This window comes from Phalacrocorax aristotelis, chromosome 16 (assembly GCF_949628215.1).
Source record: "Phalacrocorax aristotelis chromosome 16, bGulAri2.1, whole genome shotgun sequence".
Lineage (NCBI taxonomy): Eukaryota > Metazoa > Chordata > Aves > Suliformes > Phalacrocoracidae > Phalacrocorax > Phalacrocorax aristotelis.
In genome coordinates, this window is record NC_134291.1 from 823282 (window position 1) to 851098 (window position 27817).

At 41.5% G+C, this 27817-nt stretch overlaps 1 protein-coding gene across 2 annotated transcripts; it reads right to left on the bottom strand.

Annotated features, from left to right (window-relative positions):
• Window positions 1-3711: 3711 nt before the first annotated feature.
• LOC142065108 (myosin-1B) lies at window positions 3712-26486 on the bottom strand. Of its 2 annotated transcripts, XM_075110951.1 has the most exons (40): window positions 26473-26486; window positions 26196-26243; window positions 23614-23851; window positions 23380-23523; window positions 22895-23051; window positions 22493-22520; window positions 22278-22395; window positions 22106-22198; window positions 21929-21992; window positions 21748-21846; window positions 21539-21642; window positions 21319-21457; window positions 19233-19351; window positions 18985-19134; window positions 18178-18348; window positions 17170-17479; window positions 16493-16566; window positions 16088-16175; window positions 15890-16007; window positions 14945-15068; window positions 14733-14869; window positions 13771-14026; window positions 11971-12213; window positions 11684-11860; window positions 11453-11598; window positions 11274-11364; window positions 10796-11185; window positions 10019-10145; window positions 9023-9141; window positions 8544-8740; window positions 7941-8124; window positions 7689-7854; window positions 7392-7516; window positions 6873-7181; window positions 6568-6771; window positions 5537-5662; window positions 5272-5442; window positions 5081-5185; window positions 4710-4805; window positions 3712-4058 (listed from the first exon to the last, which is right to left on the bottom strand). In XM_075110951.1, the coding sequence occupies exons 3-40, from the start codon at window positions 23815-23817 to the stop codon at window positions 3906-3908; spliced, it is 5826 nt and encodes a 1941-aa protein (XP_074967052.1). In that variant the 5' UTR covers window positions 23818-23851; window positions 26196-26243; window positions 26473-26486; the 3' UTR covers window positions 3712-3905. The 2 variants fall into 2 exon arrangements, with proteins under 2 accessions (XP_074967052.1, XP_074967053.1); XM_075110952.1 differs by lacking the exon at window positions 26473-26486 and having other exon boundaries at window positions 26196-26297.
• Between the last annotated feature and the right edge of the window lie 1331 nt (window positions 26487-27817).

The window sequence follows — 27817 nt, forward strand, 5'->3', positions numbered from 1 at the left end:
AGAGAGGCAAAGCTGCTGCAGCTCCGTGCCTCCAGATCCACCCCGCCGGTCCATGCCCCCATAGCAAGGTTGAAGATGCATTCCCAGGAGCCATAAACACACACAGAGCAAAAGTATATGCCCAGTGTATGTGCTTACATACATAAATACATCTGTACATATATAAATCTATATATACATACATACTTATGTACATATCTATGTACATATGTGGTCCTACAGATCACAAACAGATACTCAGAGTGCTTACGCAGACAAAAACAACACCAACAGCCTCATCCCGTCCCCCTCTCTGTCTGAGCAGCAAGGGGGTCTACTAGCGAGAATATAAATACATATGAACAACGTGGATCCCTCGAGCAGCTGGGCTCAGACACTCAGCCTGGCCAGTCACTGCCCCTGGATCACAGTCTCCCCAGTTGCTGGCACCTGGACATATAGACCCCGAGGCCACAGCCCTGTTCCGGTTGCTGGTACAGGCTGTCCCCACCCACAGGCAGCTGACCAGGGCTCCCTTGGTCCCACAGCCAACAACCCCCATGCTTTTGCCCCTCAAGACACAAGTGCTTCACAGCCTGGGCTGGCCCTTGGAGACCCACTCACCCCTTGCTCCCAGGCCATGCCACCTGCTCACCAGCTGCTCTGGCTTGAGCTTCACTAGCTAACACACATACTTGCAGACTCACACTCGGCCCAGTTGTTGCATCATGGACCCATGGGTCCTCCAGCCCATGGTCTGACTGTGGGTGCTGCACTCACAGCTCATACACACCGAGTAGGGAACCCTCACCCAGGACAGAGCTACTAAGGAGTTTAATAACAAGACAGGATAGACTGCAAGGATCAGCTGAAGTGTGCATACGGCCTGCAGCACTCCCCAGCCAGAGGGGTTTTGCTGTACTTGCCACAGCACTGCACAGCCCTGTGACCACAGCAGCTGGTGTCCGTGGGTCATGACGTGTTCTCTGCCCCGCAGGAATAATGTTATCTGCTGCTGTCAGTGGGCTTACTAACTCCCCCTCCTGGCTGAACTGCCCTGTTAGGTTGATAAAATGGGCCTGTCAGCCTTGGTGTCTGTAATGAACTGATACAGAGCCCAGAGTTTGGAGGGCTTTTGCAGCCCATGTTTTGTTATCCAGGGTTTAATCCTGTGTATACACTGCAAAGTAGATCGGAAAGATCCTGTTTAGAAGCAAAATCCTGCCTTTACACTGCCACGCAAGCAAAGCTATTTTCAAAGAAGGTAGCAACTAGCTATAAAGTTTGTATCTGTGAACAGTAATGGTTTGGACTACAGTCTAGTTATAAGACCACATGCTTCCTGAAAGAAAAGGATGATCTGCTTGAGTCAGAGGCAGGAAAAAAATATCAGGAAAGGTAGGAAGTGGGGCTCCCAAAAGCCTGAACAGTTTTTTGGCAGGTAAGGGGGTTTCTCAGCAAGGAGGCTTTTTACTGCTTTTGTGTCTGTGGCATACATGATAACAGGGCTATCTACATCAAATAAAGGCTGCAAGCTGATTTCTCATCTTATTTTCTTCCTCTGAAAGGAACATGGTAGCAATCACAGGAGACAAACAATGCCACAGACTTAATTTCTCAGGCGTCTGACATGTGACTCTGGGAACTGGTTTGGAGATATGGTGACGCTCAACTAGGACTGCAGTCAGGGGAAGCTGCCCTGTAAAGCTATAAAATGCTTATTGAAGCCTTGAAATCGAATGCTAAGTATTGTGACTACTTTTGGCAGTGATTACATATCAGTGATGAAGCAGTAACATACATCTTGTTACTGGATTGCTGCTGAAAAAAATAGCTTTGGAAACTTTATGTGTATGTGTTTGTGTATATATATATACACACACACATAGATACATATGTATGCGTAAATTGCATACAGTAAATAAATAAGTAGTATTTCATACATGTATCTTATAACCTTGGAAAGCCTATGATGAATTTAGTACTTCTGTCTTCAAGCTTGGCTTGAATAATACTCATTAGACAGAAAATAAAGGGTGAAAAATCACTGAATAGCGCTCAGTCACTGAATGCTGTCTTTCATGTGTCTCAGATTAAGAATCAGACCTGTGGAAAACAACTAAAGGCTTTAAACCTAATACATAATCAGAAGTGACTGATTATGGTAGACTGAACACCAGTCATGATTCTGTCTTTTCCTAACCACTCCCTGGTTAGGAAGCTTAATAAGTTTAATTTTTTTTTAAAGAGGAAACAGGAGGGTTGTGAATGACTGGAAACCACTTAGAATGATGATCAGTTCTGAGACCTGCAACATTATCTTGTCTAACCTGTGTTCCCTGAGAAGTACAGTGGCTGTAAGATTGGCCTGAGGCAGTGGTGTCTCAATGCCAAATGGCAGATCTGTTGTGGGCTATATTGCTCCTCTCAGAAGAAGCCAAATGAAAAAACTACAGAAGTCTACTGTAAGGGAAGTGACTACACTGTGCTGTTTATCATAGCCTTCTGCTCTGGACTTCAAAACACAGCAGACAGCACCACAGCCTCATTGTCCAGTTAACACTGGGATGTGAAAGGAGGAAGATGATATGAGACCTGAGAAGATGGGAGAGAGAGAAAGAAAGTTTTAGGGTATGGCCCAATTCAAAGTGAAGACAGTTGAATTTCCTTGGTGCTTGGGAACTCTGACGAGTCATCAGGTTCATCGTACCAATCAAAGAAAGAGTTGGGTAGGCCCATGTAGCACTTGTGAACTGCCAGCCATTCAGTAGTGCCGAATTCAGTATCAAATGTGGTCATCCTTTCCCCAGATGAGTATTTTCTCTATTATCCTACAGAGGCCATTTTGACATTTTGCACTGTAGATAATGATTTTTTTATTCCTGAAGGCATAGCAGTGCATCTTCAACAGGAATGGTTGATTCGGCTTCTCCATTTATCTTATTTCCAGGTGGAATATAACAATCCTAAGAAGGTCTCAGTGGATCAAATCTCTTCAGACTGTGGAAGGACAAGTGCTCTAAGAATTAGATTATGACAAAGTGACACCTATTTATCCTTGTTTTCAAAGAGATGAGCATGAATTCCCTGATGTATGCTGATATCTACAAAGAATGAAACCCTGCATTTTGAGTGAGGCCAACCTAGGCAAAGTTATCTGGATTACCCTGGAGACTGCATAGGAGCTAAGTGGCTGCTTGACCAGCTTAGAAGATTCAGGGAACTTTTGGGACAGAATACAGACAATGAACGACTATATGAGGTAGCTGGTTGTGCTGCCCTTGGAACATTGGTTTGCACATCACTTTCAGGGATGGAAATTAAAAGTAGATCCCATTTTAGGTTTAAATGCCCTCTAAATTATGTTTTAATGTGTCTTGAAGGACTAAAGAAGTTTAACTCCAAAAAAGGTCTTATTGCAAATAAGACACATGATTTAATAGAATAATCAATTATTAGACTGGATTACTGGAAGTTGCAATAAATTCTCATTCTTTGAACAGAACCTTCGAATTAAAATCTGTTGTATTCCTAAAGCAGAAGTTATAAGGGATAATTATGTTCTGTTGCAAAGAAATTATTTTCTCCCTTAAGGAAGTCTTAGATGAAATTTCATTGTGAGAATGAAGCAGGATATCTGATTAGACCACTTTACAGTGGCTGAAACTCTTTGAGAGTACCTGAAGCAAGATTTTTAATGGAATGAATTTAAATTTGTGAGGAAAAATGTAAACCTTAATTCAGGATAATGATTAAAATACAACAGTGAACTTCTCATTATTTCCATGGGAAAATCTCTACAATTTTTATTGTCTAGGCATAAATTATCTAGAGACTGATGAAGAACTAAACAGTGATTACAAAATCAAAGTGATAGAGTTTCACATTTTGTGCAGTTCTCTTTCACTTTGCACCACTGGAAGCATTTACTCTTCATTTTCTGCCTTCTTGCCAATTTCACGGCTCTTTGCTCGGAGCTTGTTGACCTGCGACTCTGCAATGTCAGCCCGCTCCTCGGCTTCCTCCAGCTCGTGCTGGATCTTGCGGAACTTGGAGAGGTTGACATTGGACAGCTCCTCCTGGGGATAGGAAGAGAGTTAAAATAGGTTTTAAAATGTTTAATAATGTTCCTACTGTAACACTGCACTGGACATCCTGTGGTATTTTGCCTTTACATAATAAAAAAGACCCCCAATACTGTGAGCTAGTATGTAATTCTGTCTAATACTTCTAGGGGGAATCCAAAGAAACAGCTTAAATGCTAAATGTTTAGATCAATAATAAGATATACTAGGAATCCTCTCTGGATATGAAGTGCTAATGCACTTTGGATTGTTTTGAATTATATATATAATTAAAGCTGTTTCCATTAAATAATTTTTTATTTATTTACTGCTATAAAATTATGTATTGCAATTTTTGAAGTTTTTTTTCCCTGCTAGGCAGAAATATGAACCAAAGAAAGTAAAAGGAAGCAGAGACCTACCCCCACAATGCTGACCTGAGCCTTCGCTGCTCTTCCCAATGATGCAATAATGCTCACAGAAAATGTATTCTACACCCCTCTAGACCCCTGAACTGTTTAACCAAAACAGCTGTTCAGCAATTCATGCCTTAGTGCACAGCAAGAAAAAGACAAAAAAGGGTTCAAACAGAGCTACGCAGGGAAAAACACCAACACAGAATTCCACTTCCACCTGGATGGAGACTCTACACACAACAATACTTACAGCCTCCTCAGCTTGTCTCTTGTAAGATTTTACTTTCATTTGAAGCTTGTCCACCAGATCCTGGAGCCTCAGAACATTCTTCCTGTCTTCTTCAGACTAAAGAGAAGAACAAGAAAGAGAAGCATGTCTTTGCCCCTCCTCTTTAGATGCCCTCTATATGAAACAGAGAGTAACATTACTTATAGACCATTGCTGTCCAGTAGGACAGAGGTGATAAGCTGGATCTTCCTAACATGACCAGAAAGACGATTTGTTCTGATGTTCTCAGACTTCTTTTTAACTGCGTGACTCAGGACAGAAAAAATCCCTAAGGACTACATTTTGGCTTCCCACGAGAGGGTATGTCAGCCCAAGGAGGCCTCCTGCCTTACCTGGTAGGTCAGCTCCTTCACCCTCCTCTCGTACTTGCGCACGCCCTTCACGGCCTCAGCGCTGCGCTTCTGCTCAGCATCAACCTCCCCTTCCAGCTCCCGCACCTGCAATGAGAGGCCCATCTTTGGAGCTTCCCCGCTGGCTGCTCACGTGACAGGCTTGCACGTGCACGAATACCAGCCCTACGCACTCTGGCCTCCAGCTTCTGGATTTGCTTCTTGCCTCCTTTCAGCGCCAACTGCTCAGCTTCATCCAGGCGGTGCTGCAGGTCCTTCACTGTCTGGTCCAGGTTCTTCTTCATCCTCTCCAGGTGGGCGCTGGTGTCCTGCTCCTTCTTCAGCTCTTCGGCCATCATGGCTGCCTGAGGAGAGCAAAAGGTCAAAGCCCTTTGGAGCTGGAGACTCTTTGGGGAGAAGGCACTTAGCTGAAGCAGTGAGAGGAGCCCCCCAACTCACATCTGTGATGGCCTTCTTGGCCTTCTCTTCAGCATTGCGGGCTTCCTGGATCGTATCCTCCATTTCACCCTGAATTTGGGCAATGTCTGTTTCCAGCTTCTTCTTGGTGTTGATCAAGCTGGTGTTCTGTTGAACATCATCAGAGGTTTGTTTTTGTTAGCTCATTAAACCAAATCAAGAACATCACAGGACTGTGAATAATTTCGGACATAAGTACCCATTGAAAAATGGGTACCATGGATTTTTTTCTGGAAAATTTGTCACTGGGGAACAATGCTTTCTTTGTCTCCAACAATTAATTTTAATTTGAATAAGAGTACTTAGAAATATAATCTGTGCCACATCTCATCCACCAATGCTGGCATGGGAAAGTAATAAAAATAAAGTGAGGGAAGTCAGTGAAATGCCTTCTCTTCAACATAATTAGGGGAGAGTAATCCACTCTTGTCAACTGAAAACAAAAAATTTGTAATGTAGATAGGATGGATTCTTTCGTGAATCTTTGCAGCATTTGAAACCAGACACTTTTCAAAGATTTCAGCATTTGACTGCTGGAAGACTGCTATGCCATGTCACTTGTGTCAAAGTCTGCTTGACATGGCCTACATCAAAGCCTGGAGTTCATTCCCATTTTCTTGCTAGAGTAAACAAGCATATTTTTAAAGAAATATAAGGATTCCCTAGTGCTACCTTTCAACTCAGCAGGGAATGAATGTTGCTGTAGTGTCAGAGTTTCAGTCCCTGACTTCTCACATGGCAGATCGTTTGTCATGTGTGACTAAAAATCTGGGCCCTGTGACTAAGTGTCTTTCCTCTGGAGATTATGTTAGGATGCAAAGAAGGTAGAAGAATGGGTTTCACGAAATGCAACCTGGGAATACAGCCAGCATACACTTTTTCAGCAAAGACCTCTTTTAGTCTCATGATGATTATGTAAGAAAAGATAACTTGCCTTTGAAGTCGAGCCTCCAATGGTGATTGGATGGAAGCATACTTTACCAAGAGTGCGATTTCTCAACAAGTGACCTCACCTGGGTATGGAGGAGCTGAACTCTCTCACTTGCATCCATCAGTTCCTGCTCAGCCACTTTCCTTGACCGCTCCGTCTGCTCCAGGGCTGCCCGTAGCTCCTCAATTTCAGCCTGCAAGAGGTTTGCCCTGCGCTCCACCATGGCCACCTGCTCCTTCAGGTCCTCCTGTGACCTGAGAGCATCGTCCAGGTGTATCTGGGTATCCTGTAAAGCCATTGAAATAAATTATAAGCAGATTCAGAGCTGTTTGGCACTGAAAATATCGGTTAAGGCATTTCTTTGTAGACAATTTCTCTTCAGCGGACCTTGAGCACCCCCTGTGTGTTTCTCAGGTTCTTTTGTGCCTCTGCAGCCTGGCGGTTGGCGTGGCTCAGCTGGATCTCCATTTCATTCAGGTCTCCCTCCATCTTCTTCTTCAGTCGCAAGGCTTCATTCCTGCTCCTGATCTCAGCATCCAGGGTGCTCTGCATGGACTCCACAATTCTGAGGTGGTTTCTCTTCAGCTGGTCGATCTCCTCATCTTTCTCTGCTATCTTCCTGTCAATCTCAGACTTCACCTGGTTGAGCTCAAGCTGGAGGCGCAGGATCTTCCCCTCTTCATGCTCTAGGGAGGCCTGAATAAGAGAAAAACATTGTGTCAAGGAAGGGATTTCTTTCCTACAGCCGTTCTCTTCCAAACTACCTCCTACACAGAAAAATGGGACTGTTTTGCTGTGGATGGTGTGGAAAGTGAGGCCTTGACTTTCCTTGACAGTCCCAAGCTTTTACTTCTCGCACTGCTCCTCAGTTCCTCTGTTTGGAAAACAACAATTTTGGGCATGTACCTCAGCTTCCTCCAGTGAGGCTTGGAGTTCAGACTTCTCCTGCTCAATCTGTTTCTTGACTTTCTCCAGCTCACGAATCGCCTTTCCTCCCTCCGCAATCTGCTCCGTGAGGTCGGAAATCTCCTCTGTGCAAACAAAGACCCACGGCACGGTCAGGCCCAGAGCAGAATGGGAAGGGTCCTGCCACACCACGGTGACAGGCATCTGTGCAGAGCTGGAGGCACAGGGCCCTGTGGAGCAGTGGGTAGTGGTGGATCGTGGGAAAACCCTGCCAGCAGCAGAGGGCCAGGGACTTACGCTGCAAGTTCTTGTTCTCACGCTTCAGCGTTTCCAGGTGGTCCAAGGACTCCTCATAGGCATTCTTCATCTTAAAGAGCTCTGTGCTGAGAGAGCGAGACTCCTTCTGGGAGGCTTCCAGCTCAGTCTGAGTTTCTTCATACTTCTGCTTCCATTCTGCCAGGATCTGAAGAGAAGGAGGACCTCGGTATGGATGTGGCAATCAGGAGGGGATGCTCTGCCCAGGAACCCCACATCTGGAGCCCACCAGACCTTGTCAAAGTTCTTCTGCTTCTTATCCAGAGCTGCGCAGGCAGCGTTCGATCGCTCCACATCAATCATCAAGTCCTCCACTTCATTCTGCAGCCTCTGCTTTGTCTTTTCCAGGGAGGCACATTTGGAATTGATGGCTTCAACGTGTTCCTCTGCATCCTGCAGGCGCTGTGCCAGCTTCTTCCTGGGAGGTGGTAAGCACAGGTTGAGGTGAAGAAGCAATTGGAAGCCTGTGGTGTGCTGCCAGCATGTTTTTCACAAGAGCACACTTAGCCACTTGGTAGTGTGTGACACCCATTTAAACAGAGATGTAAGACCCCTCCCAGCCAGCCACTGTGATTCTATGTTTGAATCCTGGGGTCCAGCTATTCACTCTCTGCTATTCACTCTGCTGTGCGCATTGGCATCGCTCTGCTATTCTGCATCTGAAGAGCTTTGCTGGTTCTACTTTTCCCCAGTTCACACCCGCTCTTGGTTATATTTTCTGTCTTCCTGCCATTCCACGCCAAAGTAAAATGTCAGCTTCTTCCTGACAATATCACAGTGGTCTCCTCCAATTTCTATTCTTAGTCTCTGCCAGCCTTCCCCATATTCCTCACGTACTTGGCCTCCTCCAGCTCCTCTGTGCGCTGAATAGCGTCTGTCTCGTATTTGGTTCTCCACTGGGCCACTTCGCTGTTGGCCTTGGACAGGGCGCGCTGCAGCTCCCCCTTGGCTTCCTGCTCCTCCTCATACTGTTCCCGGAGCAAGTCACAGTCGTGGCGAGCAGACTGCAAGGCGTGGGCCAGGGCGTTCTTGGCCTGTGGTAAATATAGTAACGCAACAATGAATGGAAATGTCCTGGGAAATCTCTGGACTGAAATGCTGATGGACGCTGGATTATTCTGCTCTGGGAATGATAGCAAGCTATGGAATGAGGCAGGAAGAGCAGGGAATTTGCAAAAGAACTAATGGATAGGCTTTAGGGTAGTGGGTGCAAAGCTAATATGAGAAGAATTGCACTGCATTACCGAAGTGGTTATTTTTTCTCCTCTCATCTTGTTGATACTGTGATTTCATGCATTTATGATAAGCCTTCTCACCTTTATCTCTTCCTCTAAGTGCCTCTTGAGTTCCTCAATCTGTTGGGTGAAAGCCTGCTTGCCTCTTGACAGCTGAGAAATCAGAGCATCTTTTTCCTCCACCTGGCGTGAATATTCACCTTTGACAGTTCAGACAAGTAGAAGAACCTTTTTTATGACTTATTTAAACATGTTAAACTTGATATTAAATGCACATTAAAAATTTTTTTAATTAAACATAATTTAATTTCTTTCATGGAATCCTAATCACTGATACCTATCCATATCTCTGAGTATGCCAAAGTATTTATCTTAGAAGTACATGAGGTATATCATGCTCCCTTGTCCAATATCTAAAAAGTCTTACTGTATGTTTGCACTAACTCCTGTGGTCACTTCAATCCTCATGCTTACAGAACAAGTACTATATTGTGTATGTGCTCAGGTATATCAACGTCCTCTCCTGAATGTCTCCTGGGGAGAAGAAGGATGAAGTCTAGGTTATGAGATAGATGAAGTCTTCTTTGAAACTCCAGTCGTAGAATCATAGAACAGACCAGGTTGGAAGGGACCTTGAAAGGTCATCTGGTCCAACCTTTCATGGGAAAGGGAGCCTAGATGAGACATCCAGCACCCTGCCCAGTCATGGCTTGAAAGCCTCCAGTGATGCAGACTCTACCACACCCACAGGGGGTTGTTCCAGTCCCTTAAACATGTTATTGGTCCTGCTCCAGGATGTCTGTATCTCTCTGGTACTAGGGAGCATAGGACTGGACACAGCACTCCAGGTGTGGCCTCACATGTGCTGAAGAGGAGGAAGGATCATCCTCCGTTAACCTGCTGGCAACACTTCTGAGCCTAATGCAGCTCAGGATTCTGTTGGTGTTCCTTGTCAGAAAAGCACGTTTCTGGCTCATGTTCAACTCAGTTTCCACCAAGACACCCCAGAATTTTTGACACTTTTTTTAAAGCCACAGGTCATATACAGTATTCTTGTAAAAAACACAAATGTCTTACCAGATTCTGTTTGTAGCCGAGCTTTCTGAGCACTAATGTCATTAATTGTGCGCTGATGTTCCTCCTCCTTTGTCTTAATCTCACTGAGTTGATCCTCTAGGGAGCGACACATCTTCTCCAGATTTGCCTGTTTGCATGAAAAACAGAATGAAAGATAACTGTGGTTCAACACATAATTACTGAGAAATGGAAGTCTTATGAAGGGAAAAAAAAAGAAGCCAATGATTTAGAAGAAAAGTAAAAATGTCTGGTTAACTGATATTTATCTCTATGAAATTTGCACCCCTACTTCCAAGATTTGTATAATTTATTAAAATACACTCCATTTTTCAACAGATGAAAAAGAAGGGACACTGTAGCATGAGGAATTGTTTTAAATTTCTGTTGGCTCTTAGGGATTATGTCATTGAAGTATTTAAAGGAGGAAAAGAAAAATAGGAATGAAAAGGGAAGGGTAGGGTAGGAGTAATTGCTATTTTAGAAGAAACAAAAAAACTGATAATGTTTTTCTGTTAAGGTGTCTTTCATTTCCCTATCACAATATTCCAAACCAAGCAATGAGACGCTGTAGTCCTTTATGTTAGGTGGTTCGGGTGAAGAGTTTTAGCTTTCATGCAAAGGATATAATATATTATTATGCTAATACTGAAATGTATGAACTGAAATTCAAGCTGTAAAGTGTAAGTATTTATTATAAAGTATGACTAACTTAAACATCTACATTAAAATATGAGTAGCTGGTTGTCTTTGAATTACTACAATGAAATATTTGCGTACCTTGGCTTTGGAGACGGACTCCATGTTGCTGGCCAAGTCGTCAATCTCCATCTTCAGCTCACTCTTCTCCTTCTCCAGCTTCTGCTTCACCCGTTGCAGGTTGTCGATCTGCTCCCCAAGCTCAGCGGTGCTGTCCGCATGCTTCTTCCGCAGGGCAGCAGCCGTCGCTTCGTGCTGCAGCGTGGCCTCTTCGAGGTCGCGGCGCATCTTCTGAAATTCTGCCTCACGCTTCTTGTTCATATCAACCTGAGCTGCCGTAGCCCCTCCTGCTTCCTCCAAGCGCTCGCTGATCTCCTCTAGCTCCCTCGAGAGGTCAGCCCGATGCTTCTCTGCTTTTGCCCGAGAGGTTCGCTCTGCCTCAATTTCCTCCTCCAGTTCCTCAATACGAGCCTGAGGAACATTAGGGACCCTTCGCACCCAGGCCCTCCTCCTACCCGAGCCGAGACTGGGTGAGAGAGGGGAAGGGACACAGACTTGCCTGCAGCTCCTTGATCTTCTTCTGTAATTGCATGCCCAGGGCTTGCTCATCCTCAATTTTGCTCTGGATCTGGCTGATTTCAAAGTCTTTCCTTTGGGCAAAGAAAGCCATGTTAGTGCCTGAACAAAACCACCCAAGCGCCCCAGCCCAGCACTCAGGTGCCCCACAGACACACTCACTTCTTCAGTTTCTCGTCCAGCTGCTGCTTATCATTTTCCAAGTCCATTATGCTGTCATGGGCCAGCTTCAGGTCTCCTTCGAGTTTCCTCTTGGCTCTCTCAAGGTCCATGCGCAGTTTCTTCTCTTGCTCCAGGGACCCCTCCAGCTAAACAGAACAAGACCATCGGTGCTCTGCCAGCCACGTCTCACTCCATACCTGTCCTGTCCTTGCTCTATGCCTGCGTGCTTACATCGTCCACTTGCTGCTCCAGCTTGGTCTTAGCTTTGGTCAGCGTATTGACTTTGTCCTCTTCTGCCTGCAGGTCATCCAGTGTCTGCTGATGGGCCTCTTGGAGGGCTTTCTTCTCTTTTGTCAGCTTGGCAATGGTCTCGTCCAGGACTGCCATCTCCTCTGTGAGGTTTTTCACCTTTGAGGAGAAGGCAGCAAGTGAAGACAAAAAATGTTTTTTAAAACTTTATACTGTATGACAAAACAGAGGTCTCTTCTGGAGTGAGAGGGACAGGTTGTGCTTTATACCTTGTTTTCAGTGGCATGTTTTTCCTTCTCAACCTTGGCCAGCGTTAACTCAAGGTCATCAATATCTTTCTTCAGCTCTGAACATTCATCCTCCAGTTTCCTCTTCTTGGCTGTCAGCTCAGCATTCATCTCTTCTTCATCTTCTGCTCTCTCTGTCAGCTCCTTAATTTTGGCTTCCAGCTGGATTTTGGTTTTGATGAGCTGGTCACATCTTTCCTCAGCATCAGCCAGACCATCAGCTTCCTGCACCATTCAGTCAAATAAAAGAGTTTTCAACAATTATCTTTTCTTACTGGTTTTCAGACAAGGAATTATTCGTTTCAAGACAGCTTTACAATGTCTTTTTAATTAAAACTCATTATTATAAAGGTATGTATTTTTTTTTACTGCCTCCAGCCCAGAAAATAAAGGAGTATATTATAACACAATAAATGTAGGCTCTTAGCATTTTTTTAAAACTCTTTCACTGCTCATGCACCCCAACATTAATTTGAAGATAGACTGTGGAATCAGACATGGCAGTATCTCCCCTGTATCTTTTCATCATTTTAGTTATACTGCATTTGACTGGAGTGGAAACTAGCACAGAGTTATGCTGAAGAGAACTATGTAGGCAGATTTTTTAGCATACAGTGTTTAAAATCTGAATGGTAAATATGCCGACATTCAGGTGAGAAAATCTTATTACAACTCCCACAAAACTGTTTACTGAGCATGAATTTAATTTTTGGTTTTGGCAAAATTTTGTGTTAAGATCACTGTTTCAAAGGCAGTAGTTGAATCAGGCATGTTTTAGCCCTTGCGGACAAGAAGAACAGTTTGGAAGGGAGACTGGTGTTTACCAGGGCAGTATCAATTACCTGAATCTACATACATTCTAAGATGCCAATTACTAAGAAGTGATTTTTATTTTCTACATACATATTGTTCTTTTTTTCTTTGTTCTAGTGAAGAGCAACGATACCATCCAGGCAGAAGCCTTTTAAAAGCTCAGAAATATAGCAGCGTTAGGGTTTGTCTCATATAGATTTAGATACCTGCCATGATATCAAGATGCAGTATATTTAATTAAAAGAAATGCACATTTTTGGACAAACTTTATCATACTATAAAAGGATGAGTTTCTCATTGCTGAAGATGAAGAGAATCTAAGGCTCAGGTGTAGACTTTTAGACTGTAGACATCAAAATGGGGTCAGACTAGTCCTAATCCTTGCTGGTAAAGACAGTTTTAAGGGGATTGTTGTTGCTACCTTTTTATTTCTAAGGAAAAAGGGGAAGACTACACTTTCATCAAAGTTTTTCCTGAGGAGACAGGGACCATAAATGCTAGAGAAATGCCTGACACTCTCAGCCCGTCCTACTCCACCTGAATCCACTTGTGATTCTCCAGATAAAGGGTGTTAATAGGACCTCCAGACTTCCTTCATTGATCAGATGATTACATATCAACATTATATAGTATATAATATATAATGTTTAATAAAGACATGATAATTGCTGCTGTAAGTTGCCATGTATGATTTAAAATATCAAACTGTAATCTGTAGTATTTACTAACCAGAAATTGATTACTTCTCCCTTGATTTAATAGTGTAAGGAACCAGCTGCGATAATTCATTGCAAATTTATTAATATTTGTAGATTTCAGCTCAGCTTTTCTATGTTTTTTCTTCCTATTGTATAAAATATGTGTATGCTTTTAAAATAAATACCATTTTGGGCTAAAGTGTCTGTTACTGAGACATTTGGGATCATTTTACACATGACATTACAAGCCAAAAACATTAGCAATACTCACAGCCTGCACTTGGAGCTGCAGATCGTTTTTTTCCTGCAGCAAAGAAACCATTTTCTCCTCCAGCTCTTTCCTCTTTGCCTCAGACTTTGCAAGCTCTTCCTTGGTTTTCTCAAATTCCCCCTTCATGTTGGCCATCTCCTTCTCAGATTCTGCACTCTTCAGCAAGGGCTTGATCTTGAAGAACAGCTTCATCCAGGGCCAGTGCTTCACGTTCATGAAGGACCGAACGTTGTACTGGATACAGAAGATGGACTCTCTGAAAGGTAATAAAAAATATGTTATGTTACATATTTTCAAATTTGTAATACATATTAGTTGGTATATTGATACGTATAACATGAAGTTCTACATATAATACTTTATATAGTTCTGTATTTGTGTGTATACAAAGTATTTATTATATATTATTCAATATGTATTTATTAATAATATGTAGTATATTTAATATATATATTAAATATAGATCTGAAGAAGACTCCCTAGTGTGATGCAGATTGTCAACCCCTGTGGACAGTTTTGAAGTCCAGATGTTTGGCTCACTTTCATGGCCAAAGAAAAGGAACACTTCCAGAAGCCGACTTGGTCCCGTGGATGTTATCCAAGGGAAGAGGATATTTCTGTTTACTACAAGTATCTGTTTGTCATCTTTGATTATGGTGACCTAAAATAATTAGCTTAGACTAGGTATCTGGTTTCTGGATGTAAATAAAAAATATCTATTTACTGAATTTAGCAAAAATTAGTACTAAGGGTGATATAAGTTAAGAACTATTTGTTTTTTTCTAAATCTGGATTTTATACTGCTTCATCTACTGTCAGAGTGTACTCCCAAATACATCCAGACTGGTAAACTGAATTAATGCGAAATAAATGGAATTTGGCAATAAGCAACATATTTTCAGGTCTGTTCATGTCATTGGTATCTGATGAGGACTGGCCCAGCAAGCCAATTAAATATTTACCTCCTTTCCATCATTTTCCTGAACTCTACTCTCATCAGGTAACCCCTGCACATGGCCTGTGTGCGGGTGATGAGCTGTGCCAGCTTCTCATCCCTCATCTCCTCCAGGAGTCCCAGCAGCCCAGCTTTGAAGAACACCTTGAGAAAGGAATGTTGCAGCAGGTCACTGTCAGGTATTGCAAGCACAGTACATCAGCTGAGCAGCGTTTGTACCTTGGTGTGGCCAAATTTGTACTGGGTGTGGTCCACATCGATTGACCCAAGGAGCTTCTCAGAAGCCTTCTTGCTATCAATGAACTGTCCCTCTGGGATCGCACTGGCATTAAGCACCTTATACCTATGGGAGGAGGTAGAACGTGAAGAAGGTCAGATTTCTGAAAGCTCAGTCAACCCTGTACCAACTGATACCATTGTTAAGGTTCTTTGAAGGGGGAATCAAGAGTGGAAGAGAGGTGATGAAGTCTGAACTCTGTTCCATTGTTTAGGAATCACACTTTGATGGGTAAATAAGTTTTTAGGAAAAAACTTGCACTTTCCTTAGTCCAGAAAGTCTTAACACAGAATGGATACTGTTTTCCATGGGTAACTGCTGACATATTTCACATGCCCTGTTATCTAATGCCTTATCTCCAAATGAGAACTTCATGTGCAAGAGCAAAATATGTGGAGGGGAGAAGCAATTCTTCACCCAAAGTAGTGGCAGTACATAATATCTGAGTATTTTCCAGTCGATATATAACAAGAAGCAAGATCTTTTCATTTGATTCAGTTTTCCCAAAAGTTAGTCTAGACTATCTTGTAGCTTCTTTATTCACGTTTCTGTGCTGATGGCTGCAAGTCATCTTATTTCTCTACCCAGAAGTTAACTAAGTCTAAACTAGTCAACATAATTTCTGGAGAGTTAATTAAAACATGCTTCATCCCATACCACAATATGAATCAAGGACAGGAATAAATTATTTCCCTCTGAAAATGCCTGTTCTTCTAGTTAGGTATAGAAAGAAACTGGATGACTAACTCAGACAATTGATTTTTTTATGCCTAAAGGTAGGTACAGTGAACCCCTCCCATAACTCCCACAGTATATAAAAAAATTAGGAAATGCAAATTATTCAGCATTGGTGGATATGGTGGAGGGTGGATGACATGGAATCTGACCTCTGTTTAAAGTCTGCATAGAGTATTCTGCTGGGGAATCCTTTCCTGCAGATTCTAATCCCTTCCAGCACGCCGTTACACCGCAGCTGATGCAGCACCAGCTCGTGTTCCATAGCACCTAATAAACAACATAATGAATTGGTACTTCATTGTACTGCACAGAGAAGAACAGATTTATCACATCTTTGAACAACTTACCAGGTGTCTTTGTTTCATTAGGAATAAGGCATCGCACAAAATGGGGATGTGTGCTTCGCAGATTGGTCATCAGCTTGTTTAAATTTTCCTTAAGAGCAAGAGCAAATACTTGGGTTTAAAAATGTCACTTACACAATCCCAATATTAGATGGAGTAAAATGAAATGAATGATCAGTATGCAATGAAATAATGATCAGTATTTTTTTATTACAGAACTTTTGGGCAGTTCTGAAAGAATACTTCCAAGGATTCAGTTAGAATCCTTCTTTATTAAGCAGCACATGGCTTTATCCTTTCTGAACATAAAGATTTTATATATTAGATCTATCTAAAGCTTTTCTGAACTGAATTTTCTATATTTTTTTTCACAATGTGGTAAAATTTATAATGATAAATCTACAGTACCCGGAAAAGAGCTGAGACAGTCTGGAAAGAAGAACCCTTCTTCTTGCCGCCCTTCTTGCCACCACCACCACTCTCTAAGCAATCACATTTTTTAAAAAAAGAAATGAACAAGAAAAGCACACAGTTAGAATCTGAAAAAATTTTGTGCGTTTGTCTTAAAAAAATAGAAAACGTAACAATATGACAAAAATTTGCAGATGCATACAGTTTTTAAAGTTACAATGGGAGACTTGAAATTATCAGATGATAGAATGAAATCAAATGACTTCAAGCTGAAGTTAAGAAAAAGCACACAGGAAATATTGAATGAAGTGCTAGTGAATATACCAAATGCAGTCTTTACACTTCTCTATATCTAAGGGTATGCACAACTTTAGCAGCATGTTGATACATTTGATTGTATTCCCTGAAGTATTTGGGAATGCCCCATATTGCAGAGATCTGGTTTATCAGCTAGCCTCTGTTAATGCTGTAGTACAGCTCTCTGGTCTTACAGCCTACAGATCTACTAAGGTCTCTAGGGAAATGTAATATCTTTTATGAGTCTGAGTGTCTGACTTCTGAAAAGTAGATGAGGTTTTGGGTTTTCAATTCTTGAAATGTGAATATTATTGTAAAATATTATTGTAAGATCTTTTTTCTGTAAGTTATAGTAGAACTGACTTCAAAGAAATCACCTGCTTCTGCCCCACCAACAGAGGCAAAGAGTAAAGCCAGTGTCTTCATTGATGATTTCTGGTACAGCCCCACGACAGTTTCATTCAGGGGATCCTTGTTCTTCTCAAGCCAGCCAGAGATGTTGTAGTCCACTGTGCCAGCATAGTGCACCAGGGAGAAGTGGGCCTCAGCCTTGCCTTTTCCAGGTTTAGGCTTCTGGAAGTTGTTGGACTTGCCCAGATGTTGGTCGTAGAGCTTGTTCTTGAAAGAGGTGTCAGTTGCCTTGGGGAACATGCACTCCTCTTCCAGGATGGAGAAGATGCCCATGGGCTGGGAGAAATAGCAACATGTGAATGAGAAAGAAAGTGTGGAAGCAAGAAGCAGAGAAAATTTATATAACAGAGAGTAATGGAAGATAAAAATTATACAAATGTATAATGTAATTCCTCAGAATGTGTAATATCATGTTTTTCCAGAAAGGGCATTTTGTTAGTGGCATTTTGTTTGTTCAGTTATATGAAAACAAGCTCACCCATAAGTTCCATGACTGTGAAGTAATAAAGATCGACCATGTAGAAATTCACTACATGCACGATAGTTGAAGACGGAAAGCAAAATTAATGCAATTAGCAGCATTCAGATGTAAGGAAGAGTTTACACTTCCTAAGGGCTTTTTCTTGGAAACAAGATAGAAAATTTCTTTAAACATATTAAGAAGAAGTTGCTCAGTGTATTTACTCGCTCAACACGCATTAAAAAGAATACACTCTTTAGAGTAAGAACTCCAGAACAGTGACTAGGACTGAAATTTTTGTCCCGGGTAAATCATACGTACTATGTGACAGAGTCCCACAGGCAGTGAAGGATCAGACATGTAAAAATGTCTGTGAAATGGTTGGAATTCAGAAAAAATCATGTTATATGATGCTTTAAGTGTGAGTGCCAGACATTATAGTCATCTAATTTGAGCATAGATTCCTTTTATGTTTTACATCTGGAAAAATATTAAATATGTAGGGCCCAAGAACCTTCTCAATGAGCTCAATGCAGGCAGCCAGGTCCATCCCAAAGTCAATGAACTCCCACTCAATTCCTTCCTTCTTGTACTCCTCCTGCTCCAGCACGAACATGTGGTGGTTGAAGAACTGTTGCAGCTTCTCATTGGTGAAGTTGATGCACAGCTGCTCCAGGCTGTTGAACTACACAATTATGAATAGAGATTACCATGAATGTAAATTTAGAAAGCTAGGGATAAAGAACAGTGCTGGCTTTTTGTACCAAATAACAGGAGGATCTCTGAGTGTTCCTTCTTTACTCAGCCAGGAGTTTGGACCTTCTGTCAGTGTGTCTCTTTTGTCAAGCTAAAGTTTATCCATCGGTTTATGACCCCTAGAAGCTTAGGCCACCTTAGTATTTCAGACTTGTCAGTTTTGATTTCTACTAGACTGGGCAGATTTCTACTAGACTTGTCAGTTACAGAAGAGTCCACAGCGCAACAGTTTATCCAACATTTCCAAATGCTGATTTCAAAACATGTCCCAGGTCTTCTAAGCTCAAATTGCTTCTGTGGAACTGGTGACTCTGCATTAGGTACCAAATGCCATGTTACTCTACTGTTTGTAATCAGTTAAAAACTGCATTTATGGATTTCATTGGCATATATGCAACACAAAAATCTATTCCCAGTTAAAAACGTGTGGAAATCATGATGGTTTAGATGCAATCTGAAAGGACCAAAACATTGCAGAAAAAAAAAAAAGCATAATTTCTTCTCAAGTACTTTGGCTTAACTAGAGTTAATTCTAAAAGCATGGTAATAAAACTGTGTTCCTTACATCAAAGATCTCAAAGCCAGCAATGTCCAGGACACCAATGAAGTACTGTCTGGGCTGCTTCGTATCCAGCTGCTGGTTGATACGGACAACCATCCACAAGAACATCTTCTCAAACACAGCCTTTGCCAGAGCACCCACTGAATTGTATACCTAAAACAAAAACAAAAAACACAGAAGGTGTGTAGTTATCATGCAGAGCAAAGGAGGAAGTCCAGAGGATTTGTCCACAAAACCGGGATTTTTGTTACCTGCTGCACAGTTTGACCCTTGGTCACATATTCATTCCCAACCTTGACTCGGGGGTAGCAGAGGGCCTTGAGCAGGTCTGCTGAGTTCAGACCCATCAGGTAGGCAGCCTTGTCAGCAACTGAAGGCCAAATAGATCAGTTGTTAAGGTATCAGCAGACATTAATGTCCATTTATAAGACATCTTAAAAGGCAATTCTAGTAAAGATAAAAAGATTAGTTATGATAAAAAAGTAATGTATTTGTAGTTTATCATAAGCAACACTGCCCAGTAATTATGGAACATTTATGCGGGCTATTTTTTCTTCACCTATTCTTAGTTTATTTTAAATTTTGAATGAAAAATCAGTTTAGAGGCACATAGGTAGGCAGACTTCTCAATAATAAATGCTGAAAAAGAAAAAAGAAAGATAAGCCTGGGATAAGATCAGGTTGCACACAATTGCAGATCCTCTTGGAAGAAAATACAGTGCAATTTGTTTCAGTGACCTGTGGTAGGGCAACTTTAAAGACACGATACTCAAAAAAGCACAATGCAGAGTTGTCAATTAGGTCTTTACAAATCTACAGCTAAACATAGGAGATTAAGGGCTATTTTTAGAAGTGCATCCTCAAACAGAAAGTTGGCATTTTTCCTTTTGCTATTGCTTTTACTATTGAATTCAAACTCTGGCAGCAGGCATAGTATGTGAAATTGTTTGTTCCAGAATGCTTATGTAATTCATATGAAATAATGATAAAAACGTATCGCAGATCGCTGCATGAATGTTGGGCATGACCTAACAGCCTGAAATTGTGTCAAGAGCTATTTAGGCTAGAAACTGGGGAAAAATTTCCAGTGAGTAAGGATAGTGGACCTACATGGAATGGATTGCATGTTTTCCTCACTGTTTTCAAAAGCAGATGAAGAAAGAAAGATTGCACAGTAAATGGAGTCCACAGGGGATGGTGAAGATCAGTTGCCACAGTCCTTTCCCTGCTTTATGAACAAATAAAACTAGCAAAATAACAGATGACTTTGCCACACTGAGAAATCTGTTCACAGGCTCGGAGTAATCCTCAGGATTACTCAGGAGAGGATTCCAGCATCTGTGCTACAGGACTGATTTCAATGGCATCAGTGCCAAGTACACTGCTCCAAATGTTCCCAAGATTTGGTCAGCAAAATACCATCACTTATGTAGTCTCAGCTATTATTTGTAGCCTATTCTACCATTACTATTCATCATTATCAGTTTCATTGATATTGTATTCCTTCATTTATGTCTTAACTTTCCCAAAACACCCCAACCAAACCACACACACACAAAAAACAATTCAAGAAAAAATTGTTTATGATCTATGCAAATAACTCTCATTTCATGGAAATACTTCCATTAACTTTTAAAGTAATGCACTTTCGAACAATTCTAGGGAAAGCAAATGTGATAGACATATCTTAGTTGTCTTATTTTTCAAACAGAAGTCCTGGGACATGCTGAGACTGCAGAAAGCATAGACCGTATTAGCCACAGGGGCAGTGCTAACTGATGTTCCTTTGTAACCTCCCTTGTAAAACGGAGTAGCACAATGATCTCAGTGCAGGCATTGTGAGTTGTCTCCAGAATATGGGATTTGAAGCAGAGTGGCTTCAGCATTCTGGCTTCTTGTCACCTGGAAACAACATCATTAGGAGGTGACTACAGCTGATGGTAAATGATAGTATCTACCTGGGTACAAAACCTTAAGTCAGCGAGCAGAGTGGTTCCCGGTTCTGTGCCATTCTGTAGAGCAGCAAAGCTTGCTTTTCTTCTGCCTGACTCCTACTGTGTCAGCCAACGGAAGTGTGCTTTAGGATTCACCGGACCTTATACTTGCATGGTCTAAAATAAGCTGCATCTTGCACTGTGCTGTGTTCTTGCAGCTAAGTCTTCTGGTTAGGACATGCTTATGTTCTACAATACAAGCCTGGGGAAATGCACAGGCTGAGTCAATGTTTCTGACCCTGAATTACTGCCTGTATTAGTGCATGTTCCAGTATATACTGTGCTCCGGTATACACGTATAAATACCGGTTTATATACATCTATATAGAGATGGTACTGGTACCTTCTGTGCCGTCCGGCTCTGCCTGCTCCTCACGCTGCTTCTGCTTAAACTTCAGGTTCCCGTAGTGCATGACAGCCCCTGTCAGCTTGTAAATGGCTGTTTTCTCATCAGCTGTGAAGCCCAGGATGTCAATGGCACTCTAACAAAAGAATCACTAGAGTCAGTACCGTGCCCATTAATGATCAGAGTCCACCTAAGAAAACTTCTGGGCATTACTTACGTCCGTGGCCATCAGCTCTTCCTGGTCATTAATGCTGGGAACTGTGATCTCACCTTGACTCACATACTGATAGTCATATGGGTTGGTGGTGATCAGTAACATCTCTGAAAAGAAGGACAAAGCACATAACGATCAAATGCAATTGGCACATAAAGGAGTTAAATGTTGTCCCGTGACCTTTGTCTGCAGAAGTTAGTGATCTTTCCTACCAATCAGCTCTGGCTTCTTGTTGGACATGATCTGATAGAATATGTGGTAGCTTCTTTCTGCCTTGAGCTGGAAAGTGACTCTGGACTTCTCCAGCAGATCTGGCAAGGATGGTACGTCAGAGTTAACACAAGAACTGAGGAAGGCTGGAAGGAAATGGATCAGTCCAGGAGGGTCACTTACATGTTTCAATGTCAGCAGAAGCCAGTTTTCCCGTGGCACCAAAATGGATTCTGATGAATTTACCCTGAAGGAAGCAGAAAAGTCAACCAAGATCTATTTTACCAATTCTCACTGCAAGAATATTTGAATCAGTGTGCTGATACAAAAAAAGTAATTTTGTCCCAGGCAAAAACTTACAAAGCGAGAGGAGTTGTCGTTCCTCACTGTCTTGGCATTACCAAAAGCCTCCAGCAGTGGGTTGGCGCTGATGATTTGATCCTCAAGCGTCCCCTAAAATAGAAATCTTATCATCATGATATAGTTCATAAATAAATTTGGTAGTTGCAAGTTTCTACCCCTAGGACCTCACCTGCATTTTGCCAGCTGGCTGCTGCTCTTCCTTCTTCTTGTCCCCACTCGCTGCAATTGTTGCAAAGTACTGGATGACACGCTTTGTGTTCACAGTCTTCCCTGCACCGGATTCTCCGCTGCCAAACAAAGAAAGAAGCAGAGAGCGTGTGGTCAGGCAGGAGGTCCCCTGGCACCCGGCAGCCCCTCAGGGACCCGAGCAGGGAGTGTACGTACGTGATCAGGATCGACTGGTTCTCGCGATCTGTGAAAAGGCAGAATGAAAGATAGTGTTAGCGACACTAAGTAATCAAGCTGCCCATGTGTAGGCAAAAGAGTGGATTATACAGAATACTAATTCATTCTCTCCCATCCATGGAAAAAAGTAGCAAACAAAGTCAAGCAGTATTTCTGCAGTTGGAGAGTGTATAACTTTGTACAATGAAGTGCAAATAATACACAGTGCTGAGTCCATGCATGCTTCTGGGTCAGTTTCACTTGAAATTCATTCCTGCATAACTCGATCAAGTTCTCAGTCATACAGCTCTGTGATGTTTTTAGCTGGCTTGTCACAAGCTCCACTGAGATCAGTGGGCCTTTTTTGGTTTAGATTGCTGCGATGGAGGTCAAGCAACTCACCAGTCAGCATGAACTGGTAGGCGTTGTCAGAGATGGAGAAGATGTGTGGAGGGGCCTCCTGGCGCTTCTTGCCTCGGTAGGCCAACACCACCTCCGGGTTGTACACCGGCAGCCACTTGTAGGGGTTGACAGTGACACAGAAGAGACCCGAGTAGGTCTGTAAGGAAGGGGGACAGAACGATGATTTTGGAGATCTGAGGAGAATTGCAGATAAGGAAGAGGCAAATGATGTTCTGGGGAGACCAGGGTAGTGAAGGAAAATAAAGTGGAAGAACAACCTATCAGAGAATGGGTGAGATGTACCATATGACAAGGAAAGGTGAAATCGGGAAGGAAGAAGAAGGAGAGGATGTAGACAGCAAGAGGAAAACACGTGCAGGAAAGAAATAAATAGAAAAAGAAAAAGTCAGGTAGCTCTTGAGAGACATTGGAAGGTGTCTTCAACTCCTCAAAAGCAGGACTCATCTCCTTCTGTTGCTACTTACGTAGATCATCCAGGCCGCATAACGCTCTTTGAGGTTGTACAGCACAGCGGGTTCATGGAGGTGGGTCATCATGGCCATGTCCTCGATTTTATCATATTTGGGAGGGTTCATGGAGAAGATTTGATCTTCCTTCACGGTCAGGGTCTGTGAAAAAGAGAAAAATACATATTTGCCATTTAAAGGTTCACTGTAGGATTAAATTATATTCTTAAGCCTTAGATTTTTTTTACTCACTTCTCCACCTTCGGTCTTGACAGTGACCTTCCCTGATTCTTTGCTCTGGATTGTGCTTTTCACATAGGATTCCTTTGCATGTACCACAAAGACTGAAGTCTTGGCATCGAAAGGCTTGTTCTGGGCCTCAATTCTCTCCTTTTCTGACTTTCGGAGGTAAGGAGCTGCCGCCCCAAAGATGGCCATCTCAGCGTCTGATGACATGGCTGCTGTTTACTAAGGGTAATGCAGCAACGATCTATGAAGGTAGAGAATACATTACAATAGTGCATGACTCCTACTGCATAGTCGATTCGATGATGCTCTGCTGTATGTCTAAACTGATTGAACTGACTCTTTCATTTTTCTGCTAATTCAGAGCTCTGTTCTAGAATTTTCTTTCCTTTATTTCTGTTTTATGTAGCCAGACCTCTAGGATTACTGGACAACTGCATTTACAGAGGAATGGTTTGGGAGGTTGTTTTTTTTTTTTAATTATTATTAATTTATTTTTAAAAATAATTTTTTATTTGTTAAATTAACAGGATAAACACATCCTTTCCAAGGTTCCAAAAACTGCACTCACTAGATATTCCCAATTCTGGAACTGTGAAATCCCTCTCATGTCTTTTTTGTTTGGTACCTTTCAAACTATGAGACCAGTTTACAATAAAACACTGGAAAAGGCACAGCACACTGGATATGCAGACAGGTAATATTATTAGCACTTCTCTTTAAAGACATTCCCTTGGGATTAAATAGCCCAAGTTGTCAAATATTTCAATTTTTGCACACATCCAGGTACTAACAAAAAACCTAATATTCTCCCCTTTGATCTTTTTCATAACAGTAACTGAGTAATCTTGCATTTGTTCACTATTATTTAAAAAAGAATTAACAGTAACCCTGTTTATTATTGCCAAACAATTGTCTTGATTGAAAAGTTTCATGCAATTATGAAGCTGGAATTTAGGTATATTGTTCAAAAACTTAATACTGTTCCACATTTATGCCCTTTTTTTAGCCTAATTTTATCTAGGTTCATCATCTACAACTTGGGTTGTGAGTAGCTTTTCCAGATAGATTCAGCAGCTCGTTTCTCCATCAATACTTTCACCTATGGCAGACCTCCAGGTGAAAATCAAATAATTGGTTAACGTTTCCTTGAGAAACTGTTTCACTTTCATTGCAGGAAAGATATACTTAGAATATTTTTTTAAACTCTTTTCCGAACCCTTTCTCATTTAGCAACCTCAGTACTGCAGTTTGGTCATCTCAACAGAAATATTATTTCAATAATGATTACAGTATTTTTGTACATTATAAAACTCATTCCACTCGGCATTCTACTGCTTACACATGAAAAAAATTGCTTTGCATTTGCTCCAGCAAAGCCAGACTTCATGACACAACTTAGTGTTATCAGTTCAAATGCATGGGTACAATCCCTTGACTGAGTGTTTTGTTTTTAACTACACGATTTTCCACTTCATTAACATGTTATTAATCAAATGAGACCATTTCACAGAATAGTTACATAAGATTGTAAAATGGATCCAGTCTTTCACCAGCAGTTTTATCATTGCCTAAAGTATCTCGCATTCTCTTACAAGATTTCTAACAGGAACAATGCTAGCTTTTTATATCTATCAGTATATACTATGCTTGTATATATTATGTTAGTATATATTATAGTGTGTTAGTGTATATTATGTATATTGTATATTGTATTTTTAGTAGATATTTTATGCTATTATTATGATGTATCTTTATGGTATTGTTACAATGTATAGTATATACAGTAGATTAGTATATATTATGTTATCTTTAATATATACATAATATGTCAATAGATAGCCTTTTTAAAGTATTTGATGACTATTTTGACTGTTTTATATGATTTTTCCTGAGATTAAGTCTATGCTAACTCTCCTCCACTTAGTCAAAGCATCCTAGTTATATTCTTTACACATGATAGCTTGGTGACATTTTATAATTTTGAGGGATATATTCCAGTGACAATATTTGATAAAATTAATATAAATTAATGTAAATAGTAAATATGAACACCTAATTTTCCTTGGTGCAAATATTTAAAACTTTGAATTTACTTGCTGTTCCATCTCTCTTTTCTCGTTATTCAAGTAGATATCATCCTCTCTTCATTTCCCTGTGACTATTAATATTTGCTTATATAATTATATCATCATTGTGCAATATTTTCATAGGCACAAACAAGCATATAAGGAAGCTCAGACTGAAATACATTCTTTTAGCACTTTGGTGTTTTGACACACAACATTCTAACCCCATTCCCCAAGCTTCCCTGTGAAAAAATAAAATATTAACATTATTTAAATACATATGCCTTTTCCTGTTGCTTCACAGCTAGTGGCTAGTGCCCGTGACCCTTAATGATTGAGGTAAATGAGGTCTTTGAGAATCTTTTGGCAAAGATATCACTAATCCAGACCAATTTTCATACTGTATTTCTATAATGGACATGAATATAAAGAAGAGAGGGATTGTCACCAGGCCTGTGTAGAAGTCCTGCCTTAGAGCATCTCAATCTGTCCTAAAGAGTGGATAAATCAAGATCTTACCTTCTGTGAGACAAGACGAATGACTTGCAGACTGGAAGCTGGTCAGTACTGTAAAACAGAATTAGTGACTTCTTACCGCTGCACAGAATTCCAGAGAAAAGTTACAGACAGAAATCCTATGGATGCCTTGAAAGCAGACTGAAAATCCCAGCTGACACTGGCAGTCCCCCATTGAATGAATGTGAGTGTCTGTAGGAATGCACTGGTGCTTGTGGAATGCAGTGCCAGTTTCCCTTCATCCCCCACCTCCCCAGTCCAAAGTCTCTGACGCTCTTACCTTAGAGATTTCTGAGGAAGGACAAGACACACTGATCCCAGGGTACTTTTATAGGGTCTAATCTGCATACGTAGCCAACACCTCCTCTTTCTTAGGTCAAAACATTTTTGGCAATCTTAACTCCTTGCAGAATTGCCATTCATATTAGAAGTGAATGGATATAATTAGACATAACAGGTCTGTGAATCAATCTCCTATAAATAATTTTCACAAGAGAGCTTGAGAAGGGGGGGTGGGGAACAGAAGGGTGTGCTAAAGGAGATGAAAGGGGCTACACTGGTACCGTAATCCATTGGATGCTGACTCAAGCAGAGAAAGTGAAGAGTAGGAGCCAGTGTATTGTAATAGGAAATATGTAGGGATGAAGAGGAGAAGGCACAGGCTCGTGCATGCTGCAAGTGCTCTGAGTGTGCAGTGTGGAAAAGCATGAGAGGTCTTACTGAGATGCAGGATCACTGTTAGAGGGAGGAAATCCCAGTGAAGGAGGAAGCATCTGAATAGGAACAGAAGTCAGAGTGAGAAGCAAGGGGTGATATGAAGGACCAAGTAGTAAAATGGACCAAAGCTAAAGCAAGAGAAGCGGGGAAGAATGAGTCTGAAGGTAGTGATAAGGCAGAATATGTGATTAAGGAAGAGGAAGTAAATAAAGGTGTGATTCCACAAGGATAACAGCAAGTCACCAGGGTCACAAGGACCAATAAAAGGGCAAAACAAGTTAAGTCTAGAGTTGAAGACAGAAGCATCTAAGACTGAAGACACGAAGTTAGATTCCAGAGAATAGGCATAGAAATCCAGTTCTTGTTTCTGGGGCTGAAGGGTTTCAAAGATCATATGAACACGACTATGGAACTGTTGTACTGAATTTAAGACACGTTTCCCACTGGAAGCAGGAGAAATAGGTGCTGTCTCAACATAGGGGAGTCACTCAACACTACTTTTGCAGGATAAGTGTGCTAGATGGAGGGAAGGATTAACAAATTTACATTCTCTAGGAGAGAAACAGCCATGTCCTGTTTAGTCTGGAAGAGAGGCAGTTACTCTGCTCCAGAGCAGAGGAGCTGAACCCCATGCTATTATGTGAGAAAAACCAGTCTACTGTGGTGATCCCCGGGATGTTCCCCACCCAGATTAACGAGGGGATTACACATATTCTGCAACAGCACAAGGAGAGGAGTGATGAAGAGGGCAGTGGAAACCTTCACTTTATTGAGAAACAATTTCATCCCCATACAACAGACTGTGATTTTTTTTTTCTTCATGTGTTGGTCTTCACTGTCCGAAATACAGTTCCTGTGACAAACAAGGCAATCTGAACTGAGTCACATCTCAGCAGCTTCGCCTGATC